The following is an 18,365-nucleotide window of genomic DNA, read 5'->3' as shown; positions in this document are numbered from 1 at the left end:
CATACTCTCACTGGAAGGAGATGAAAGACATTTTAACGTGTAGAAAAGAGTTCATGTTCGTTTGATATTGAAAATGGCCCTTCAACAATCACCTGTCCCAGGGTGAGATTCTACAGAGATGGAGAACAGACCATGGAAATAAATACCAAAACTAAGCCACAACCTTTTTCTAAATCATCTCTGAAATAGTTTGACCTTCTGGTTTATCCTGACTTTACCCGTTGTTGTGCTGCAGAGGATCACAGCCAATAATACTTTCCCTCCCTGTGTATTGTAGGCTACCTCCCTAATGACACCTCAAACCCCGATGAAGTGCACTACTTTTAACCAGAGCCCTATGGCTACAGGATATCATTTAAAGAAGTGTGATTTATAGAGCAACAATGACCCAGTCAATCAACTTGCTATTTGCGATATGCTCTCTATTTAGTCGTGAATATTATAATATATTATATTATATTATATTATTATTATTATTATTATTAATAGAGTTGCCATGGAAACATAAAAAATAAAAAACAATAAAGGTCTTTCACTGCAACCACATTAGGGTGTAGAGAAAAGACAAATTGTGTGCTGTGTGTGTGTGTGTGTGTGTGTGTCTAATACCATCTAAACTGAAGAGGGCCAGGTCAACGACCACTTCACTCTCTTCACGTTGACACATCCCTCCGACTACACAGAGGATTCTAGATTAATAGAATACACTCTGCACACTTCTTTTGTAGTGACATAATCATTATAATAAGAGATCATAATTAGAAACACATTTATTGGTTTCAGGTGTTTCTCTCTGAACACACTATCTGTGAAATGGTTTGTTTTTACATACCCAATAATGACAAAGCGGAAACAGATTTTTAGTATTGTTTTTAAAAAATGTGTTACAAATAAAAAAAACTGAAATATCACATTTATGTAAGTCAAAGGGTCTGAATACTTTCCAACTGCACTGGATCTCCTAAACTCCACAATAGGTAAGGGTTAACATTTATGAAAGACTACACTTACACCGTGGTGATGTTTCAGACTACACTTACACCGTGGTGATGTTTCAGACTACACTTACACCGTGGTGATGTTTCAGACTACACTTACACCGTGGTGATGTTTCAGACTACACTTACACCGTGGTGATGTTTCAGACTACACTTACACCGTGGTGATGTTTCAGACTACACTTACACCGTGGTGATGTTTCAGACTACACTGCCTCAGGCTATTTCAGGCTAGTCCAGGCTGTAATAACACATCCCAAAATGGCAGCCTATTCACTTATACCGTGTGATAGTTTCACTACCAGAGCCCTATGGGAACAGCCCTGTGGTGGAACAGCCCTTCAGCCCTAGAACAGCCCTACAGCCTTGTGGGAACAGCCCTGGGAACAGTTCCTATGGGAACAGTCCTACAGTCCTATGGGAACAGCCCTATGGGAACAGTGAACAGCCCTTGGGAACAGCACTTAACAGCCCTATGGCAACAGTGAACAGTCCTCAGCCCTGAACAGCCCTACAGCCCTTGGGAACAGCCCGTGGGAACAGCCCTTGGGAACAGCACTTGGGAACAGCCCTGTGGGAACAGCCCTTCCCTAGGGAACAGCCCTACAACAGTCCTCAGTCCTAGGGGAACAGTCCTATGGGAACAGCCCTAGGGAACAGGCTGTGGGAACAGCCCAAACAGCCCTGGGGAACCTAACAGCCCTATAACAGCTGGGAACAGTCCTATGGGAACAGCCCTGTGGGAACAGCCCTATGGGAACAGCCCTGTGGCAACAGCCCTGGGCAACAGCCCTATGGGACCAGCCCTATGGGAACAGCCCTGTGGGAACAGCCCTATGGCAACAGCCCTATGGGAACAGCCCTATGGGAACAGCCCTATGGGAACAGCCCTATGGGAACAGCCCTATGGGAACAGCCCTGTGGGAACAGCCCTGTGGGAACAGCCCTGTGGGAACAGCCCTGTGGGAACAGCCCTGTGGGAACAGCCCTATGGGAACAGCCCTATGGGAACAGCCCTGTGGGAACAGCCCTGTGGGAACAGCCCTGTGGGAACAGCCCTATGGGAACAGCCCTGTGGGAACAGCCCTGTGGGAACAGCCCTGTGGGAACAGCCCTGTGGGAACAGCCCTGTGGGAACAGCCCTGTGGGAACAGCCCTGTGGGAACAGCCCTATGGGAACAGCCCTGTGGGAACAGCCCTATGGGACCAGCCCTATGGGAACAGCCCTATGGGAACAGCCCTGTGGGAACAGCCCTGTGGGAACAGCCCTGTGGGAACAGCCCTGTGGGAACAGTCCTATGGGTCCTGGTCAAAAGGAGTTCACGACGAAGGGAATAGGATGCCGTTTGAGTTGCAGTAAGTGTCTGAACAGTGATGGAAGAGGTCTGATAACCGCTGGGCAAGTAGAAGTATGTTTCAAGTGAGTGTTAGCAACGCAGGCAGGGTGAGGCAGCCACTTCTGATTGGCAGACTGTCTGACGTCTGTTACGCACTAATGGGACCTCTAAAGTCAACAAGAATCTGAACGAGCATGATGTTCACACAGACACAAAGTATTCAGACCCCTTGACTTTTTCCACATTTTGTTACGTTACAGCCTTACTCTAAAATGTATTCAATTGTCCCGTCCCCCCCTCCCCCCCGCATCGATCTACACAACTGTTAGCTGTGGGTTATAAAAGGGATTTGGTACCACGGTTGCCCTCTAGTTAGTGTAAGTTTCTCTAATGTTTTTAATGCTGTGTGTCTAACCGATTCAACAGGGTGTTTTCAACACACCCTCCAGAACAGAAGTGCTGCTTATAGTGTTGCTCTTGTTTTAGTCCGCCGTCGCTCTGAGTCCCAAACGCACCCTATTCCCTACGTAGAGCATATCCATTGTGCTACCAGGGCTGGTGAAACCCTGGATCATTGTTATTCTAACTTCCGCAACGCATATAAGGCCCTCCCCCGCCCTCCTTTTGGAAAAGCTGACCACGACAGAAACTAAAACAGGAAGCTCCCGCGCTCAGGTCTGTTCAACGCTGGTCCGGCCAATCTGATTCCACGCTTCAAGATTACTTTGATCACGATATGTTCTGCATTGCGTCAAACAACATTGACGAATACGCTGATTCGATGAGCGAGTATATTAGCAAGTGCATCGGCGATATCGTACCCACAGTAACTATTAAAACATTCCCAAACCAGAAACTGTGGATTGATGGCAGCATTCGCCTGAAACTGAAAGCGCGAACCACTGCTGTTAACCAGGGCAAGGTGACCGGTAACATGACCGAATAGAAACAGTGTAGCTATTCCCTCCGCAAGGCAATCAAACAAGCTAAGCGTCAGTATAGAGACAAAGTAGAGTCGCAATTCAACGGCTCAGACACGAGGTATGTGGCAGGGTCTACAGTCAATCACGGATTACAAAAAGAAAACCAGCCCCGTCCAAGACCAGGATGCCTTGCTCCCAGACAAACTAAACAACTTCTTTGCTCACTTTGAGGACATTACAGTTCCACTGACATGGCCCGCTAACAAAACCTGCGGGCTCTCCTTCACTGCAGCCGAAGTGAGTAAAACATTTAAATGTGTTAACCCCCGCAAGGCTGCAGGCCCAGATGGCATCCCCAGCCGCGTCCTCAGAGCATGCGCAGACCAGCTGGCTCGTGTGTTTACGGACATATTCAATCAAACCTTATTCCAGAAGGCCTACGGAGAGGAGGTGAGGGCCCTCGGAGTGTGGTGCCAGGAAAATAACCTCACACTCAATGTCAACAAAACAAAGGAGATGATTGTGGACTTCAGGAAACAGCAGAGTTAGCACCCCCCCATCCACATCGACAGGAGGGTAAGTTTTAAGTTCCTCGGCGTACACATCACGGACAAACTGAATTGGTCCACCCACACAGACAGCGTGGTGAAGAAACTCAGGAGGCTGAAGAAATACGGCTTGTCACCAAAAGCACTCACAAACTTCTACAGATGCACAATCGAGAGCATCCTGTCGGGCTGTATCACCGCCTGGTACGGCAGCTGCTCCGCCCACAACCGTAAGGCTCTCCAGAGGGTAGTGAGGTCTGCACAACGCATCACCGGGGGCAAACTACCTGCCCTCCAGGACTCCAACACCACCTGATGTCACAGGAAGGCCATAAATATCATCAAGGACAACAACCACCCGAGCCACTGCCTGTTCACCCCGCTATCATCCAGAAGGCGAGTTCAGTACAGGTGCATCAAAGCGGGGACCGAGAGACTGAAAAACACCTTCTATCTCAAGGCCATCAGACTGTTAAACAGCCACCACTAACATTGAGTGGCTGCTGCCAACACACTGATTCAACTCCAGCCACTTTAATGTTGGAAAAATTTATGTAAAAAATGTATCACTCGCCACTTTAAACTATGCCACTTAACATAATGTTTACATCCCCTACATTACTCATCTCATATGTATATGTATATACTGTACTCTATATCATCTACTGCATCTTAATGTAATACATGCATCACTAGCCACTTTAAACAATGCCACTTAATATAATGTTTACATACCCTACATTACTCATCTCATATGTATATACTGTACTCGATACCATCTACTGCATCTTGCCTATGCCGTTCTGTACCATCACTCATTCATATATCTTTATGTACATATTCTTTATCCCTTTACACTTGTGTGTATAAGGTAGTTGTTGTGAAATTGTTAGGTTAGATTACTCGTTGGTTATTACTGCATTGTTGGAACCAGAAGCACAAGCATTTCGCTACACTCGCATTAACATCTGCTAACTATGTGTCTGTGACAAATAAAAATTGATTTGATGAGTTCTGGTCTAAAATAGTGCACTATATAGGGAATAGGGTTCCATAGGGCTCTGGTCTAAAGTAGTGCACTATGTAGGGAATAGGATTCCATCTAAAGTAGTGCACTATGTAGGGAATAGGGTTCCATAGGTCTCTGGTCTAAAGTAATGCACTATATAGGGAATAGGATTCCATTTGGGTATCTGTATAAGCACTTTGTGGCAACTGGTGATGCCAAAGGGGTGGCAGGGTAGCCTAGTGGTTAGAACGTTGGACTAGTAACCGAAAGGTTGCAAGTTAGAATCCCCGAGCTGACAAGGTACAAATCTGTCGTTCTGCCCCTGAACAGGCAGTTAACCCACTAGGCCGTCATTGAAAATAAGAATTTGTTCTTAACTGACTTGCCTGGTTAAATAAAGGTAAAATAAAATAAAAAATAAAATAAAAAAGTGCTTTATAACATCAATTAAATAGGCTTTGTGGATACCGGCTTTGTGTTGATACCGGTTTTGTGTTGATACCGGTTTTGTGTTGATACCGGCTTTGTGTTGATACCGGCTTTGTGGATACCGGCTTTGTGTTGATACCGGCTTTGTGGATACCGGCTTTGTGGTGTGTTGATACCGGCTTTGTGTTGATACCGGCTTTGTGTTGATACCGGCTTTGTGTTGATACCGGCTTTGTGGATACCGGCTTTGTGGATACCGGCTTTGTGTGGATACCGGCTTTGTGTTGATACCGGCTTTGTGTTGATACCGGCTTTGTGGATACCGGCTTTGTGGATACCGGCTTTGTGTGGATACCGGCTTTGTGTTGATACCGGCTTTGTGTTGATACCGGCTTTGTGTTGATATCGGCTTTGTGGATACCGGCTTTGTGTGGATACTGGCTTTGTGTGGATACTGGCTTTGTGTTGATACCGGCTTTGTGTTGATACCGGCTTTGTGTTGATACCGGCTTTGTGTTGATACCGGCTTTGTGGATATCGGCTTTGTGGATATCGGCTTTGTGGATATCGGCTTTGTGGATACCGTCTTTGTGGATACCGGCTTTGTGTTGATACCGGCTTTGTGTTGATACCGGCTTTGTTGATAACGGCTTTGTGGATATTGGCTTTGTGTGGATACCGGCTTTGTGGATACCGGCTTTGTGTGGATACCGGCTTTGTGTGGATACCGGCTTTGTGTTGATACCGGCTTTGTGGATACCGGCTTTGTGTGGATACCGGCTTTGTGGATACCGGCTTTGTGGATACCGGCTTTGTGTGGATACCGGCTTTGTGTTGATACCGGCTTTGTGTTGATACCGGCTTTGTGGATACCGGCTTTGTGGATACCGGCTTTGTGTGGATACCGGCTTTGTGTGGATACCGGCTTTGTGTTGATACCGGCTTTGTGTGGATACCGGCTTTGTGTTGATATCGGCTTTGTGGATACCGGCTTTGTGTGGATACTGGCTTTGTGTTGATACCGGCTTTGTGTTGATACCGGCTTTGTGTTGATACTTGCTTTGTGTTGATACCGGCTTTGTGGATACCGGCTTTGTGGATATTGGCTTTGTGTGGATACCGGCTTTGTGGATACCGGCTTTGTGTGGATACCGGCTTTGTGTGGATACCGGCTTTGTGTTGATACCGGCTTTGTGGATACCGGCTTTGTGTGGATACCGGCTTTGTGGATACCGGCTTTGTGGATATCGGCTTTGTGGATACCGGCTTTGTGTTGATACCGGCTTTGTGGATACCGGCTTTGTGTGGATACCGGCTTTGTGTGGATACCGGCTTTGTGTGGATACCGGCTTTGTGGATACCGGCTTTGTGGATATCGGCTTTGTGGATACCGGCTTTGTGTTGATACCGGCTTTGTGTTGATACCGGCTTTGTGTTGATACCGGCTTTGTGTTGATACCGGCTTTGTGTTGATACGGGCTTTGTGTTGATACGGGCTTTGTGTTGATACGGGCTTTGTGTTGATACCGGCTTTGTGTTGATACGGGCTTTGTGTTGATACCGGCTTTGTGTTGATACGGGCTTTGTGTTGATACCGGCTTTGTGTTGATACCGGCTTTGTGTTGATACCGGCTTTGTGTTGATACCGGCTTTGTGTTGATACCGGCTTTGTGTTGATACCGGCTTTGTGTTGATACCGGCTTTGTGTTGATACCGGCTTTGTGTTGATACGGGCTTTGTGTTGATACCGGCTTTGTGTTGATACCGGCTTTGTGTTGATACGGGCTTTGTGTTGATACGGGCTTTGTGTTGATACGGGCTTTGTGTTGATACGGGCTTTGTGTTGATACCGGCAATTGTATTTTCTGTTAGACTAGGAACCCCCCCCGCCCCTTCAGGCTTTCTCCAATATAGAGAGAGAGAACCTTGGCTCAGGTCTCAAGTTAAAATAAACATCTTTAAGACACCGATTTGTTACAGTGTGATCTTCCTGAGCCCTTTATTCATGAGGTTGTTATGACTCTTGGCTCAGACTCAGAGACCACACACACACACACACACACACACACACACACACACACACACACACACACACACACACACACACACACACACACACACCAGGGAACACACGTTGCAGGAGGATAACACAGGACACAGAGTTTTTGACAGTTTTTCCTCTGTGGTTTCAAGTTACTGTTAGATGTAATCTGTTAGATTTAATCTGATAGATGTAATCTGTTAGATTTAATCTGTTAGATTTATTTGAAGATGTAATCTTTGACATTTTATTGTCTCAAGTGAGTAGTCATGAACAGCTTCTTTTTTTTTTAGCAATGACATCATTCTTGTCATGGGAAAGTACCATCGCAGCGAATCTGTGATCTGTGATATAACTACACTGCTCGTCCTGCACACCTGTATTTGTGTGTCACTGTCTGTGTCTTGAGGCAGGGTTTGTGTGTTACTGTCTGTGTCTTGAGGCAGGGTTTGTGTGTTACTGTCTGTGTCTCGAGGCAGGGTTTGTGTGTTACTGTCTGTGTCTTGAGGCAGGGTTTGTGTGTTACTGTCTGTGTCTTGAGGCAGGGTTTGTGTGTTACTGTCTGTGTCTTGAGGCAGGGTTTGTGTGTTACTGTCTGTGTCTTGAGGCAGGGTTTGTGTGTTACTGTCTGTGTCTCAGGCAGGGTTTGTGTGTTACTGTCTGTGTCTTGAGGCAGGGTTTGTGTGTTACTGTCTGTGTCTTGAGGCAGGGTTTGAACACACTGTCTGCTTGAGGCAGGGTTTGTGTGTTACTGTCTGTGTCTTGAGGCAGGTTTTTGACAGTTTTACTGTCTGTGTCTTGAGGCAGGGTTTGTGTGTTACTGTCTAGTCTTGAGGCAGGGTTTGATTTATTTGAAGATGTCTTGAGGCAGGGTTTTGTCTCACTGAGTAGTCTTGAGGCAGGGTTTGTTTTTTTCTAGTCTTGAGGCAGGGTTTTGTCACTGTCTGTGTCTTGAGGCAGGGTTTGTGATTACTGTCTATGTTAACTTTGTCTGTCTGTCTTGAGGCAGGGTTTGTGTGTTACTGTCTGTGTCTTGAGGCAGGGTTTGTGTGTTACTGTCTGTGTCTTGAGGCAGGGTTTGTGTGTTACTGTCTGTGTCTTGAGGCAGGGTTTGTGTGTTACTGTCTGTGTCTTGAGGCAGGGTTTGTGTGTTACTGTCTGTGTCTTGAGGCAGGGTTTGTGTGTTACTGTCTGTGTCTTGAGGCAGGGTTTGTGTGTTACTGTCTGTGTCTTGAGGCAGGGTTTGTGTGTTACTGTCTGTGTCTTGAGGCAGGGTTTGTGTGTTACTGTCTGTGTCTTGAGGCAGGGTTTGTGTGTTACTGTCTGTGTCTTGAGGCAGGGTTTGTGTGTTACTGTCTGTGTCTTGAGGCAGGGTTTGTGTGTTACTGTCTGTGTCTTGAGGCAGGGTTTGTGTGTTACTGTCTGTGTCTTGAGGCAGGGTTTGTGTGTTACTGTCTGTGTCTTGAGGCAGGGTTTGTGTGTTACTGTCTGTGTCTTGAGGCAGGGTTTGTGTGTTACTGTCTGTGTCTTGAGGCAGGGTTTGTGTGTTACTGTCTGTGTCTTGAGGCAGGGTTTGTGTGTTACTGTCTGTGTCTTGAGGCAGGGTTTGTGTGTTACTGTCTGTGTCTTGAGGCAGGGTTTGTGTGTTACTGTCTATGTCTTGAGGCAGGGTTTGTGTGTCACTGTCTGTGTCTTGAGGCAGGGTTTGTGTGTTACTGTCTGTGTCTTGAGGCAGGGTTTGTGTGTCACTGTCTGTGTCTTGAGGCAGGGTTTGTGTGTTACTGTCTGTGTCTTGAGGCAGGGTTTGTGTGTTACTGTCTGTGTCTCGAGGCAGGGTGTGTGTTACTGTCTGTGTCTCGAGGCAGGGTTTGTGTGTTACTGTCTGTGTCTCGAGGCAGGGTTTGTGTGTTACTGTCTGTGTCTTGAGGCAGGGTTTGTGTGTCACTGTCTGTGTCTTGAGGCAGGGTTTGTGTGTTACTGTCTATGTCTTGAGGCAGGGTTTGTGTGTCACTGTCTGTGTCTTGAGGCAGGGTTTGTCTAGAAATGTTGTCTCTGTCCCTTTCTGTGTGTCATTGTTTGAGTTTTTTTATTGAATGTTTTACAGTTGTGGTAGCCAGTGCATCTATCTACAGATGTGGCATCTTAATGTGACCCCTTTGGTCACAGGAGGGAATCAGTCCTGCAGCATCACAGGATCTGAATGGGCCGTCACATTCCTTTTCCTGTTGAGGAGGAAAACATTATATGGCAAAAGAGGGATCAAATGAACACGGCAGATCAGGAAGAGCCTTGGTATTATACAGTGTAGAGCCTTGGTATTATACAGTTTATAGCCTTGGTATTATACAGTTTATAGCCTTGGTATTATACAGTGTAGAGCCTTGGTGTTATACAGTATAGAGCCTTGGTATTATACAGTGTAGAGCCTTGGTATTATACAGTGTAGAGCCTTGGTGTTATACAGTATAGAGCCTTGGTGTTATACAGTATAGAGTCTTGGTATTATACAGTTTATAGCCTTGGTATTATACAATATAGAGCCTTGGTATTATGCAGTATAGAGCCTTGGTATTATACAGTATAGAGCCTTGGTATTATACAGTTTATAGCCTTGGTATTCTACAGTGTAGAGCCTTGGTATTATACAGTTTATAGCCTTGGTATTATACAGTGTAGAGCCTTGGTATTATACAGTATAGAGCCTTGGTATTATACAGTGTAGAGCCTTGTTATTATACAGTATAGAGCCTTGGTATTATACAGTGTAGAGCCTTGGTATTATACAGTTTATAGCCTTGATATTCTACAGTGTAGAGCCTTGGTATTATACAGTGTAGAGCCTTGGTATTATACAGTGTAGAGTCTTGGTATTATACAGTATAGAGTCTTGGTATTATACAGTTTATAGCCTTGGTATTATACAGTATAGAGCTTTGGTATTATACAGTTTATAGTCTTGGTATTATACAGTTTATAGCCTTGGTATTATACAGTGTAGAGCCTTGGTATTACACAGTGTAGAGCCTTGGTATTATACAGTGTAGAGCCTTGGTATTACACAGTGTAGAGCCTTGGTATTATACAGTATAGAGCCTTGGTATTATACAGTTTATAGCCTTGATATTATACAGTGTAGAGCCTCGGTGTTATACAGTGTAGAGCCTTGGTATTATACAGTATAGAGCCTTGGTGTTATTCAGTGTAGAGTCTTGGTATTATACAGTATAGAGCCTTTGTATTATACAGTGTAGAGCCTTGATATTATACAGTGTAGAGCCTTGGTATTATACAGTGTAGAGCCTTGGTATTATACAGTGTAGAGCCTTGGTATTATACCATGTAGAGCCTTGGTATTATGCAGTATAGAGTCTTGGTATTATACAGTATAGAGTCTTGGTATTATGCAGTATAGAGTCTTGGTATTATGCAGTATAGAGTCTTGGTATTATACAGTATAGAGTCTTGGTATTATACAGTATAGAGTCTTGGTATTATACAGTATAGAGTCTTGGTATTATACAGTATAGAGTCTTGGTATTATACAGTATAGAGCCTTGGTATTATACAGTTTATAGCCTTGGTATTATACAATGTAGAGCCTTGGTATTACACAGTTTATAGCCTTGGTATTATACAGTGTATAGCCTTGGTATTCTACAGTGTAGAGCCTTGGTATTATGCAGTATAGAGCCTTGGTATTATACAGTATAGAGCCTTGGTATTATACAGTGTAGAGCCTTGGTATTACACAGTGTAGAGCCTTGGTATTATACAGTGTAGAGCCTTGGTATTACACAGTGTAGAGCCTTGGTATTATACAGTATAGAGCCTTGGTATTATACAGTTTATAGCCTTGATATTATACAGTATAGAGCCTTGGTATTATACAGTGTAGAGCCTTGGTATTATACAGTATAGAGCCTTGGTATTATACAGTATAGAGCCTTGATATTATACAGTATAGAGCCTTGGTATTATACAGTGTAGAGCCTTGGTATTATACAGTATAGAGCCTTGGTATTATACAGTTTATAGCCTTGGTATTATACAGTGTAGAGCCTTGGTATTATACAGTATAGAGCCTTGGTATTATACAGTATAGAGCCTTGGTATTATACAGTGTAGAGCCTTGGTATTATACAGTATAGAGCCTTGGTATTATACAGTATAGAGCCTTGGTATTATACAGTTTATAGCCTTGGTATTATACAGTGTACAGCCTTGTTATTATACAGTTTATAGCCTTGGTATTATACAGTGTAGAGCCTTGGTATTATACAGTATAGAGTCTTGGTATTATACAGTTTATAGCCTTGGTATTCTACAGTGTAGAGCCCTGGTATTATACAGTGTAGAGCCTTGGTATTATACAGTGTAGAGCCTTGGTATTATACAGTGTAGAGCCTTGGTATTACACAGTGTAGAGCCTTGGTATTATACAGTTTAGAGCCTTGGTATTATACAGTGCATAGCCTTGGTATTATACAGTGTAGAGCCTTGGTATTATACAGTATAGAGCCTTGGTTTTATACAGTTTATAGCCTTGGTATTATACAGTGTAGAGCCTTGGTATTACACAGTGTAAAGCCTTGCTATTATACAGTGTAGAGCCTTGGTATTATACAGTATAGAGCCTTGGTTTCATACAGTTTATAGCCTTGGTATTATACAGTGTAAAGCCTTGGTATTATACAGTGTGTTTGGATTTGGGGGAAAAGAGCCAAAGGGCTCTGAGGCTGTTGAGTGTTTACCTCTCTGTGTTCCTTGTCTAATCATTGTCCCTTTCCTTCCTTCCTTCCTTCCTTCCTTCCTTCCTTCCTTCCTTCCTTCCTTCCTTCCTTCCTTCCTTCCTTCCTTCCTTCCTTCCTTCCTTCCTTCCTTCCTTCCTTCCTTCCCCTCCCTTTCCTTTCCTTTCCTTTCTTCCTTCCTCCCTTTCCTTTCCTTCCCCTCCCTTTCCTTTCCTTCCTTTCCCTTCCTTCCTTCCTTCCTTCCTTCCTTCCTTCCTTCCTTCCTTCCTTCCTTCCTTCCTTCCTTCCTTCCTTCCCCTCCCATTTCCTTCCTTCCCCTCCACTTTCCTTCCTTCCCCTCCCCTTTCCTTCCTTCCCCTCCCCTTTCCTTCCTTCCCCTCCCCTTTCCTTTCCTTCCCCTCCCCTTTCCTTTCCTTTCCTTCCATCCCCTTTCCTTTCCTTTCCTTTCCTTTCCTTTCCTTTCATTGCCCTTCTTGCCCCTCTATTTCCAGATGTGTGTGGGGCAGCAGCCAGTGGCGAGGGGCGCGACGTGTCTGTCATGTAAAGGGATCTGCTCTGGATTCATCCCACATTCCTGGAGGTAATTTAACCCTAACGATATAAAAACACACACATACCACAGAATATTAAGGAAGGTTTTTTTAATGACGGTAAACAGAATATACAGACAACATATAGATGTAGAATAACACAGAAATCAGGAAGGTATGCACCCAATGGGTCTGCAGTGTGGAGGAGCATGGTTCTAGCTATGACCTAGAGGGTGACCTTAACCTTACCTTACCACAGCTTAACCTTATTTTACCACAACCTACCTTACCACAGCTTAACCTTATTTTACCACAACCTACCTTACCACAGCTTAACTTTACCACAGCTTAACTTTACCACAGCTTAACTTTACCACAGCTTAACTTTACCACAGCTTAACTTTACCACAGCTTAACCTTACCACAGCTTTACCTTACCTTTCCTTAACTTACCACAACTTAACCTTACCACAGCTTCAAATCAAATCAAATCAAATCAAATGTATTTATATAGCCCTTCGTACATCAGCTGATATCTCAAAGTGCTGTACAGAAACCCAGCCTAAAACCCCAAACAGCAAACAATGCAGGTGTAAAAGCACGGTGGCTAGGAAAACTCCCTAGAAAGGCCAAAACCTAGGAAGAAACCTAGAGAGGAACCGGGCTATGTGGGGTGGCCAGTCCTCTTCTGGCTGTGCCGGGTAGAGATTATAACAGAACATGACCAAGATGTTCAAATGTTCATAAATGACCAGCATGGTCGAATAATAATAAGGCAGAACAGTTGAAACTGGAGCAGCAGCACAGTCAGGTGGACTGGGGACAGCAAGGAGCCTTCATGTCAGGTAGTCCTGGGGCACGGTCCTAGGGCTCAGGTCAGTTGAAACTGGAGCAGGAGCATGGCCAGGTGGACTGGGGACAGCAAGGAGTCCTCATGTCAGGTAGTCCTGGGACATGGTCCTAGGGCTCAGGTCCTCCGAGAGAGAGAAAGAAAGAGAGAAGGAGAGAATTAGAGCTTAACCTTACCTTACCACAACTTAACCTTACCACAACTTAACCTTACCACAACTTAACCTTACCACAACTTTTAACCTTACCACAACTTAACCTTACCACAGCTTAACCTTATCTTACCACAGCTTTACCTTACCTTACCACAACTTAACCTTACCTTACCACAGCTTAACCTTACCACAGCTTAACCTTACCACAGTTTAACCTTACAGCAACTTAACCTTACCACAGCTTAACCTTACCTTACCTTACCACAGCTTTACCTTACCACAGCTTAACCTTACCACAACTTAACCTTAACTTACCATAGCTTTACCTTACCTTACCACAGCTTAACCTTACCACAACTTAACCTTACCACAGCTTAACCTTACCTTACCACAACTTTACCTTACCTTACCACAGCTTTACCTTACCTTACCTTACCATACCCTACCTTACTATACTTGTCATCCCCACCAGGAAAGTGTGCACAGTGTGTGGTTGCAGTGTGGAGGACCACGGCTCCAGCTGTGACATAGACGATGACCACAAGATTGGCCGACTCCTGGCCGACTCCAAATATGCCCACCTGACCGCCAAGGTGATCTTTTATATGATTAATCAGACCATTTAAAAACCCTATTCAGCCATTCTGATTGGATACAGTGCATTTAGAATCATCATCATGGATTCACACCTCTGACCATTTCTGCGAACAGGTGAAGGGCATCCGGGTGTACAAACGTAACCGCATGGTCGTCACCAACTCTGTCGTCTCAAAGAAGGACCCCACCTTCAACACCATCACCTACGACTGGGCCCCGCCAGGACTCACACAGAAACTGGTGAGAGAGGGAGATGTTCAACACCATCACATACAACCTACAATACCTGGTTAAATGGTACCTTATGGACCCTGGTTAAATGGTACCTTATGGACCCATGGTACCTTATGGACCCTGGTTAAATGGTACCTTATGGACCCTGGTTAAATGGTACCTTATGGACCCTGGTTAAATGGTACCTTATGGTCCCATGGTACCTTATGGACCCTGGTTAAATGGTACCTTATGGACCCATGGTACCTTATGGACCCTGGTTAAATGGTACCTTATGGACCCTGGTTAAATGGTACCTTATGGACCCTGGTTAAATGGTACCTTATGGACCCATGGTACCTTATGGACCCTGGTTAAATGGTACCTTATGGACCCATGGTACCTTATGGACCCTGGTTAAATGGTACCTTATGGACCCTGGTTAAATGGTACCTTATGGACCCTGGTTAAATGGTACCTTATGGTCCCATGGTACCTTATGGACCCTGGTTAAATGGTACCTTATGGACCCTGGTTAAATGGTACCTTATGGACCCTGGTTAAATGGTACCTTATGGACCCATGGTACCTTATGGACCCTGGTTAAATGGTACCTTATGGACCCTGGTTAAATGGTACCTTATGGACCCATGGTACCTTATGGACCCTGGTTAAATGGTACCTTATGGACCCATGGTACCTTATGGACCCTGGTTAAATGGTACCTTATGGACCCTGGTTAAATGGTACCTTATGGACCCTGGTTAAATGGTACCTTATGGACCCTGGTTAAATGGTACCTTATGGACCCTGGTTAAATGGTTCCTTATGGACCCTGGTTAAATGGTACCTTATGGACCCTGGTTAAATGGTACCTTATGGACCCTGGTTAAATGGTTCCTTATGGACCCTGGTTAAATGGTTCCTTATGGACCCTGGTTAAATGGTACCTTATGGACCCATGGTACCTTATGGACCCTGGTTAAATGGTACCTTATGGACCCTGGTTAAATGGTTCCTTATGGACCCTGGTTAAATGGTACCTTATGGACCCTGGTTAAATGGTTCCTTATGGACCCTGGTTAAATGGTTCCTTATGGACCCTGGTTAAATGGTACCTTATGGACCCTGGTTAAATGGTACCTTATGGACCCATGGTCAAATGGTACCTTATGGACCCTGGTTAAATGGTACCTTATGGACCCATGGTACCTTATGGACCCTGGTTAAATGGTACCTTATGGACCCTGGTTAAATGGTACCTTATGGACCCATGGTCAAATGGTACCTTATGGACCCTGGTTAAATGGTACCTTATGGACCCTGGTTAAATGGTTCCTTATGGACCCTGGTTAAATGGTACCTTATGGACCCTGGTTAAATGGTACCTTATGGACCCATGGTACCTTATGGACCCATGGTTAAATGGTACCTTATGGACCCTGGTTAAATGGTACCTTATGGACCCTGGTTAAATGGTACCTTATGGACCCTGGTTAAATGGTTCCTTATGGACCCTGGTTAAATGGTACCTTATGGACCCTGGTTAAATGGTTCCTTATGGACCCTGGTTAAATGGTACCTTATGGACCCTGGTTAAATGGTACCTTATGGACCCTGGTTAAATGGTACCTTATGGACCCTGGTTAAATGGTACCTTATGGACCCTGGTTAAATGGTACCTTATGGACCCATGGTACCTTATGGACCCTGGTTAAATGGTACCTTATGGACCCTGGTTAAATGGTACCTTATGGACCCATGGTACCTTATGGACCCATGGTACCTTATGGACCCTGGTTAAATGGTACCTTATGGACCCATGGTACCTTATGGACCCATGGTACCTTATGGACCCATGGTACCTTATGGACCCTGGTTAAATGGTATCTTATGGACCCTGGTTAAATGGTACCTTATGGACCCTGGTTAAATGGTACCTTATGGACCCTGGTTAAATGGTACCTTATGGACCCTGGTTAAATGGTACCTTATGGACCCTGGTTAAATGGTACCTTATGGACCCATGGTACCTTATGGACCCATGGTACCTTATGGACCCTGGTTAAATGGTACCTTATGGACCCTGGTCAAAGTAAATAATAGGAAACTTAACAGCACAGAGAACTAGAGGCTTATAATATATAATTATATAATTAAGGTCAACTTCGTTCCAGGCTTGTTGTAGTAAATCCAGCAGTCTACAGGCATTCTTCTCCTTAGTCAGAGTTGTTCGGTCCACATGCCACAGCTGGCGCCTGCTTGACTGGCTCCGTCACCTCTGACCTAAACAACAGACCACTGAGCAGAACAACTTCTGCACACCTGAAATATCAAATTACCAGGTGCAGATCCCGTCAAATTCAAATCTGGGTCTCAAATCCAGTTTCATTGCCCTCTTTTCATTGTTTTTTGGGTGATTCCCCTCTAATCAGGGACTGATTTAGACCTGGGACACCAGGTGGGTGATTCCCCTCTAATCAGGGACTGATTTAGACCTGGGGACACCAGGTGGGTGATTCCCCTCTAATCAGGGACTGATTTAGACCTGGGACACCAGGTGGGTGATTCCCCTCTAATCAGGGACTGATTTAGACCTGGGACACCAGGTGGGTGATTCCCCTCTAATCAGGGACTGATTTAGACCTGGGACACCAGGTGGGTGATTCCCCTCTAATCAGGGACTGATTTAGACCTGGGACACCAGGTGGGTGATTCCCCTCTAATCAGGGACTGATTTAGACCTGGGACACCAGGTGGGTGATTCTCCTCTAATCAGGGACTGATTTAGACCTGGGGACACCAGGTGGGTGATTCTCCTCTAATCAGGGACTGATTTAGACCTGGGACACCAGGTGGGTGATTTCCCTCTAATCACGGACTGATTTAGACCTGGGGACACCAGGTGGGTGATTCCCCTCTAATCAGGGACTGATTAAGACCTGGGACACCAGGTGGGTGATTCCCCTCTAATCACGGACTGACTTAGACCTGGGGACACCAGGTGGGTGCAATAATTATCAGGTAGAACAGAAAACGAGCAGTAGTCCAGACCTTGTAAGGTAAGAGTTAAACACCTCTGCCTAGATCATCTTAGATGATAGGAGAAGGTAATATTCAGGACCTCGTAGGGCTAGGTGATAGATGGTAGGAGAAGGCAGTAGATTTGAAGCAAAAACCCCAATGAACTCTTGATCCCTTCCTATAGAGTAAACACAGATTAGATGCAGTAGCTCGGTTTCCATCCAATTAGATGCAGTAGCTAGGTTTCCATCCAATTAGATGCAGTACCTAGGTTTCCATCCAATTAGATGCAGTAGCTAGGTTTCCATCCAATTAGATGCAGTAGCTAGGTTTCCATCCAATTAGACGCAGTAGCTAGGTTTCCATCCAATTAGATGCAGTAGCTAGGTTTCCATCCAATTAGATGCAGTAGCTAGGTTTCCATCCAATTAGATGCAGTAGCTAGGTTTCCATCCAATTAGATGCAGTAGCTAGGTTTCCATCCAATTAGATGCAGTAGCTAGGTTTCCATCCAATTAGACGCAGTAGCTAGGTTTCCATCCAATTAGATGCAGTAGCTAGGTTTCCATCCAATTAGACGCAGTAGCTAGGTTTCCATCCAATTAGACGCAGTAGCTAGGTTTCCATCCAATTAGACGCAGTAGCTAGGTTTCCATCCAATTAGACGCAGTAGCTAGGTTTCCATCCAATTAGATGCAGTAGCTAGGTTTCCATCCAATTAGACGCAGTAGCTAGGTTTCCATCCAATTAGACGCAGTAGCTAGGTTTCCATCCAATTAGACGCAGTAGCTAGGTTTCCATCCAATCGGCAACAGATTTTCATGCAAATATTCTAAAATCTGCAGAAGAACAGTATGCACATTTTGGCAGCAGAGATGTGTTCCCGTCAAATGAACTTGGTGTGGACTAAAAGCTGTGTGTGATGACGTAGTGCACATTTGCGGTGAAATACCCATATATCGAA

At 44.9% G+C, this 18,365-nt stretch overlaps 1 protein-coding gene across 1 annotated transcript in view; it reads left to right on the top strand.

The window, feature by feature from the left end:
* Positions 1-18,365, top strand: part of LOC127910423 (LIM and cysteine-rich domains protein 1-like) — a 28,631-nt gene that overhangs the window by 1,613 nt on the left and 8,653 nt on the right. The window contains exons 2-4 of the mRNA XM_052474209.1: positions 12,525-12,613; positions 14,040-14,160; positions 14,279-14,404. Coding sequence (XP_052330169.1) covers positions 12,525-12,613; positions 14,040-14,160; positions 14,279-14,404 — 336 coding nt within the window. The remainder of the gene's footprint in view (positions 1-12,524; positions 12,614-14,039; positions 14,161-14,278; positions 14,405-18,365) is intronic.

This window comes from Oncorhynchus keta, chromosome 21 (genome assembly GCF_023373465.1).
Source record: "Oncorhynchus keta strain PuntledgeMale-10-30-2019 chromosome 21, Oket_V2, whole genome shotgun sequence".
Lineage (NCBI taxonomy): Eukaryota > Metazoa > Chordata > Actinopteri > Salmoniformes > Salmonidae > Oncorhynchus > Oncorhynchus keta.
The sequence above is the reverse complement of the archived record's forward strand: the minus strand, read 5'-3'. Positions and strand labels throughout refer to the sequence as shown.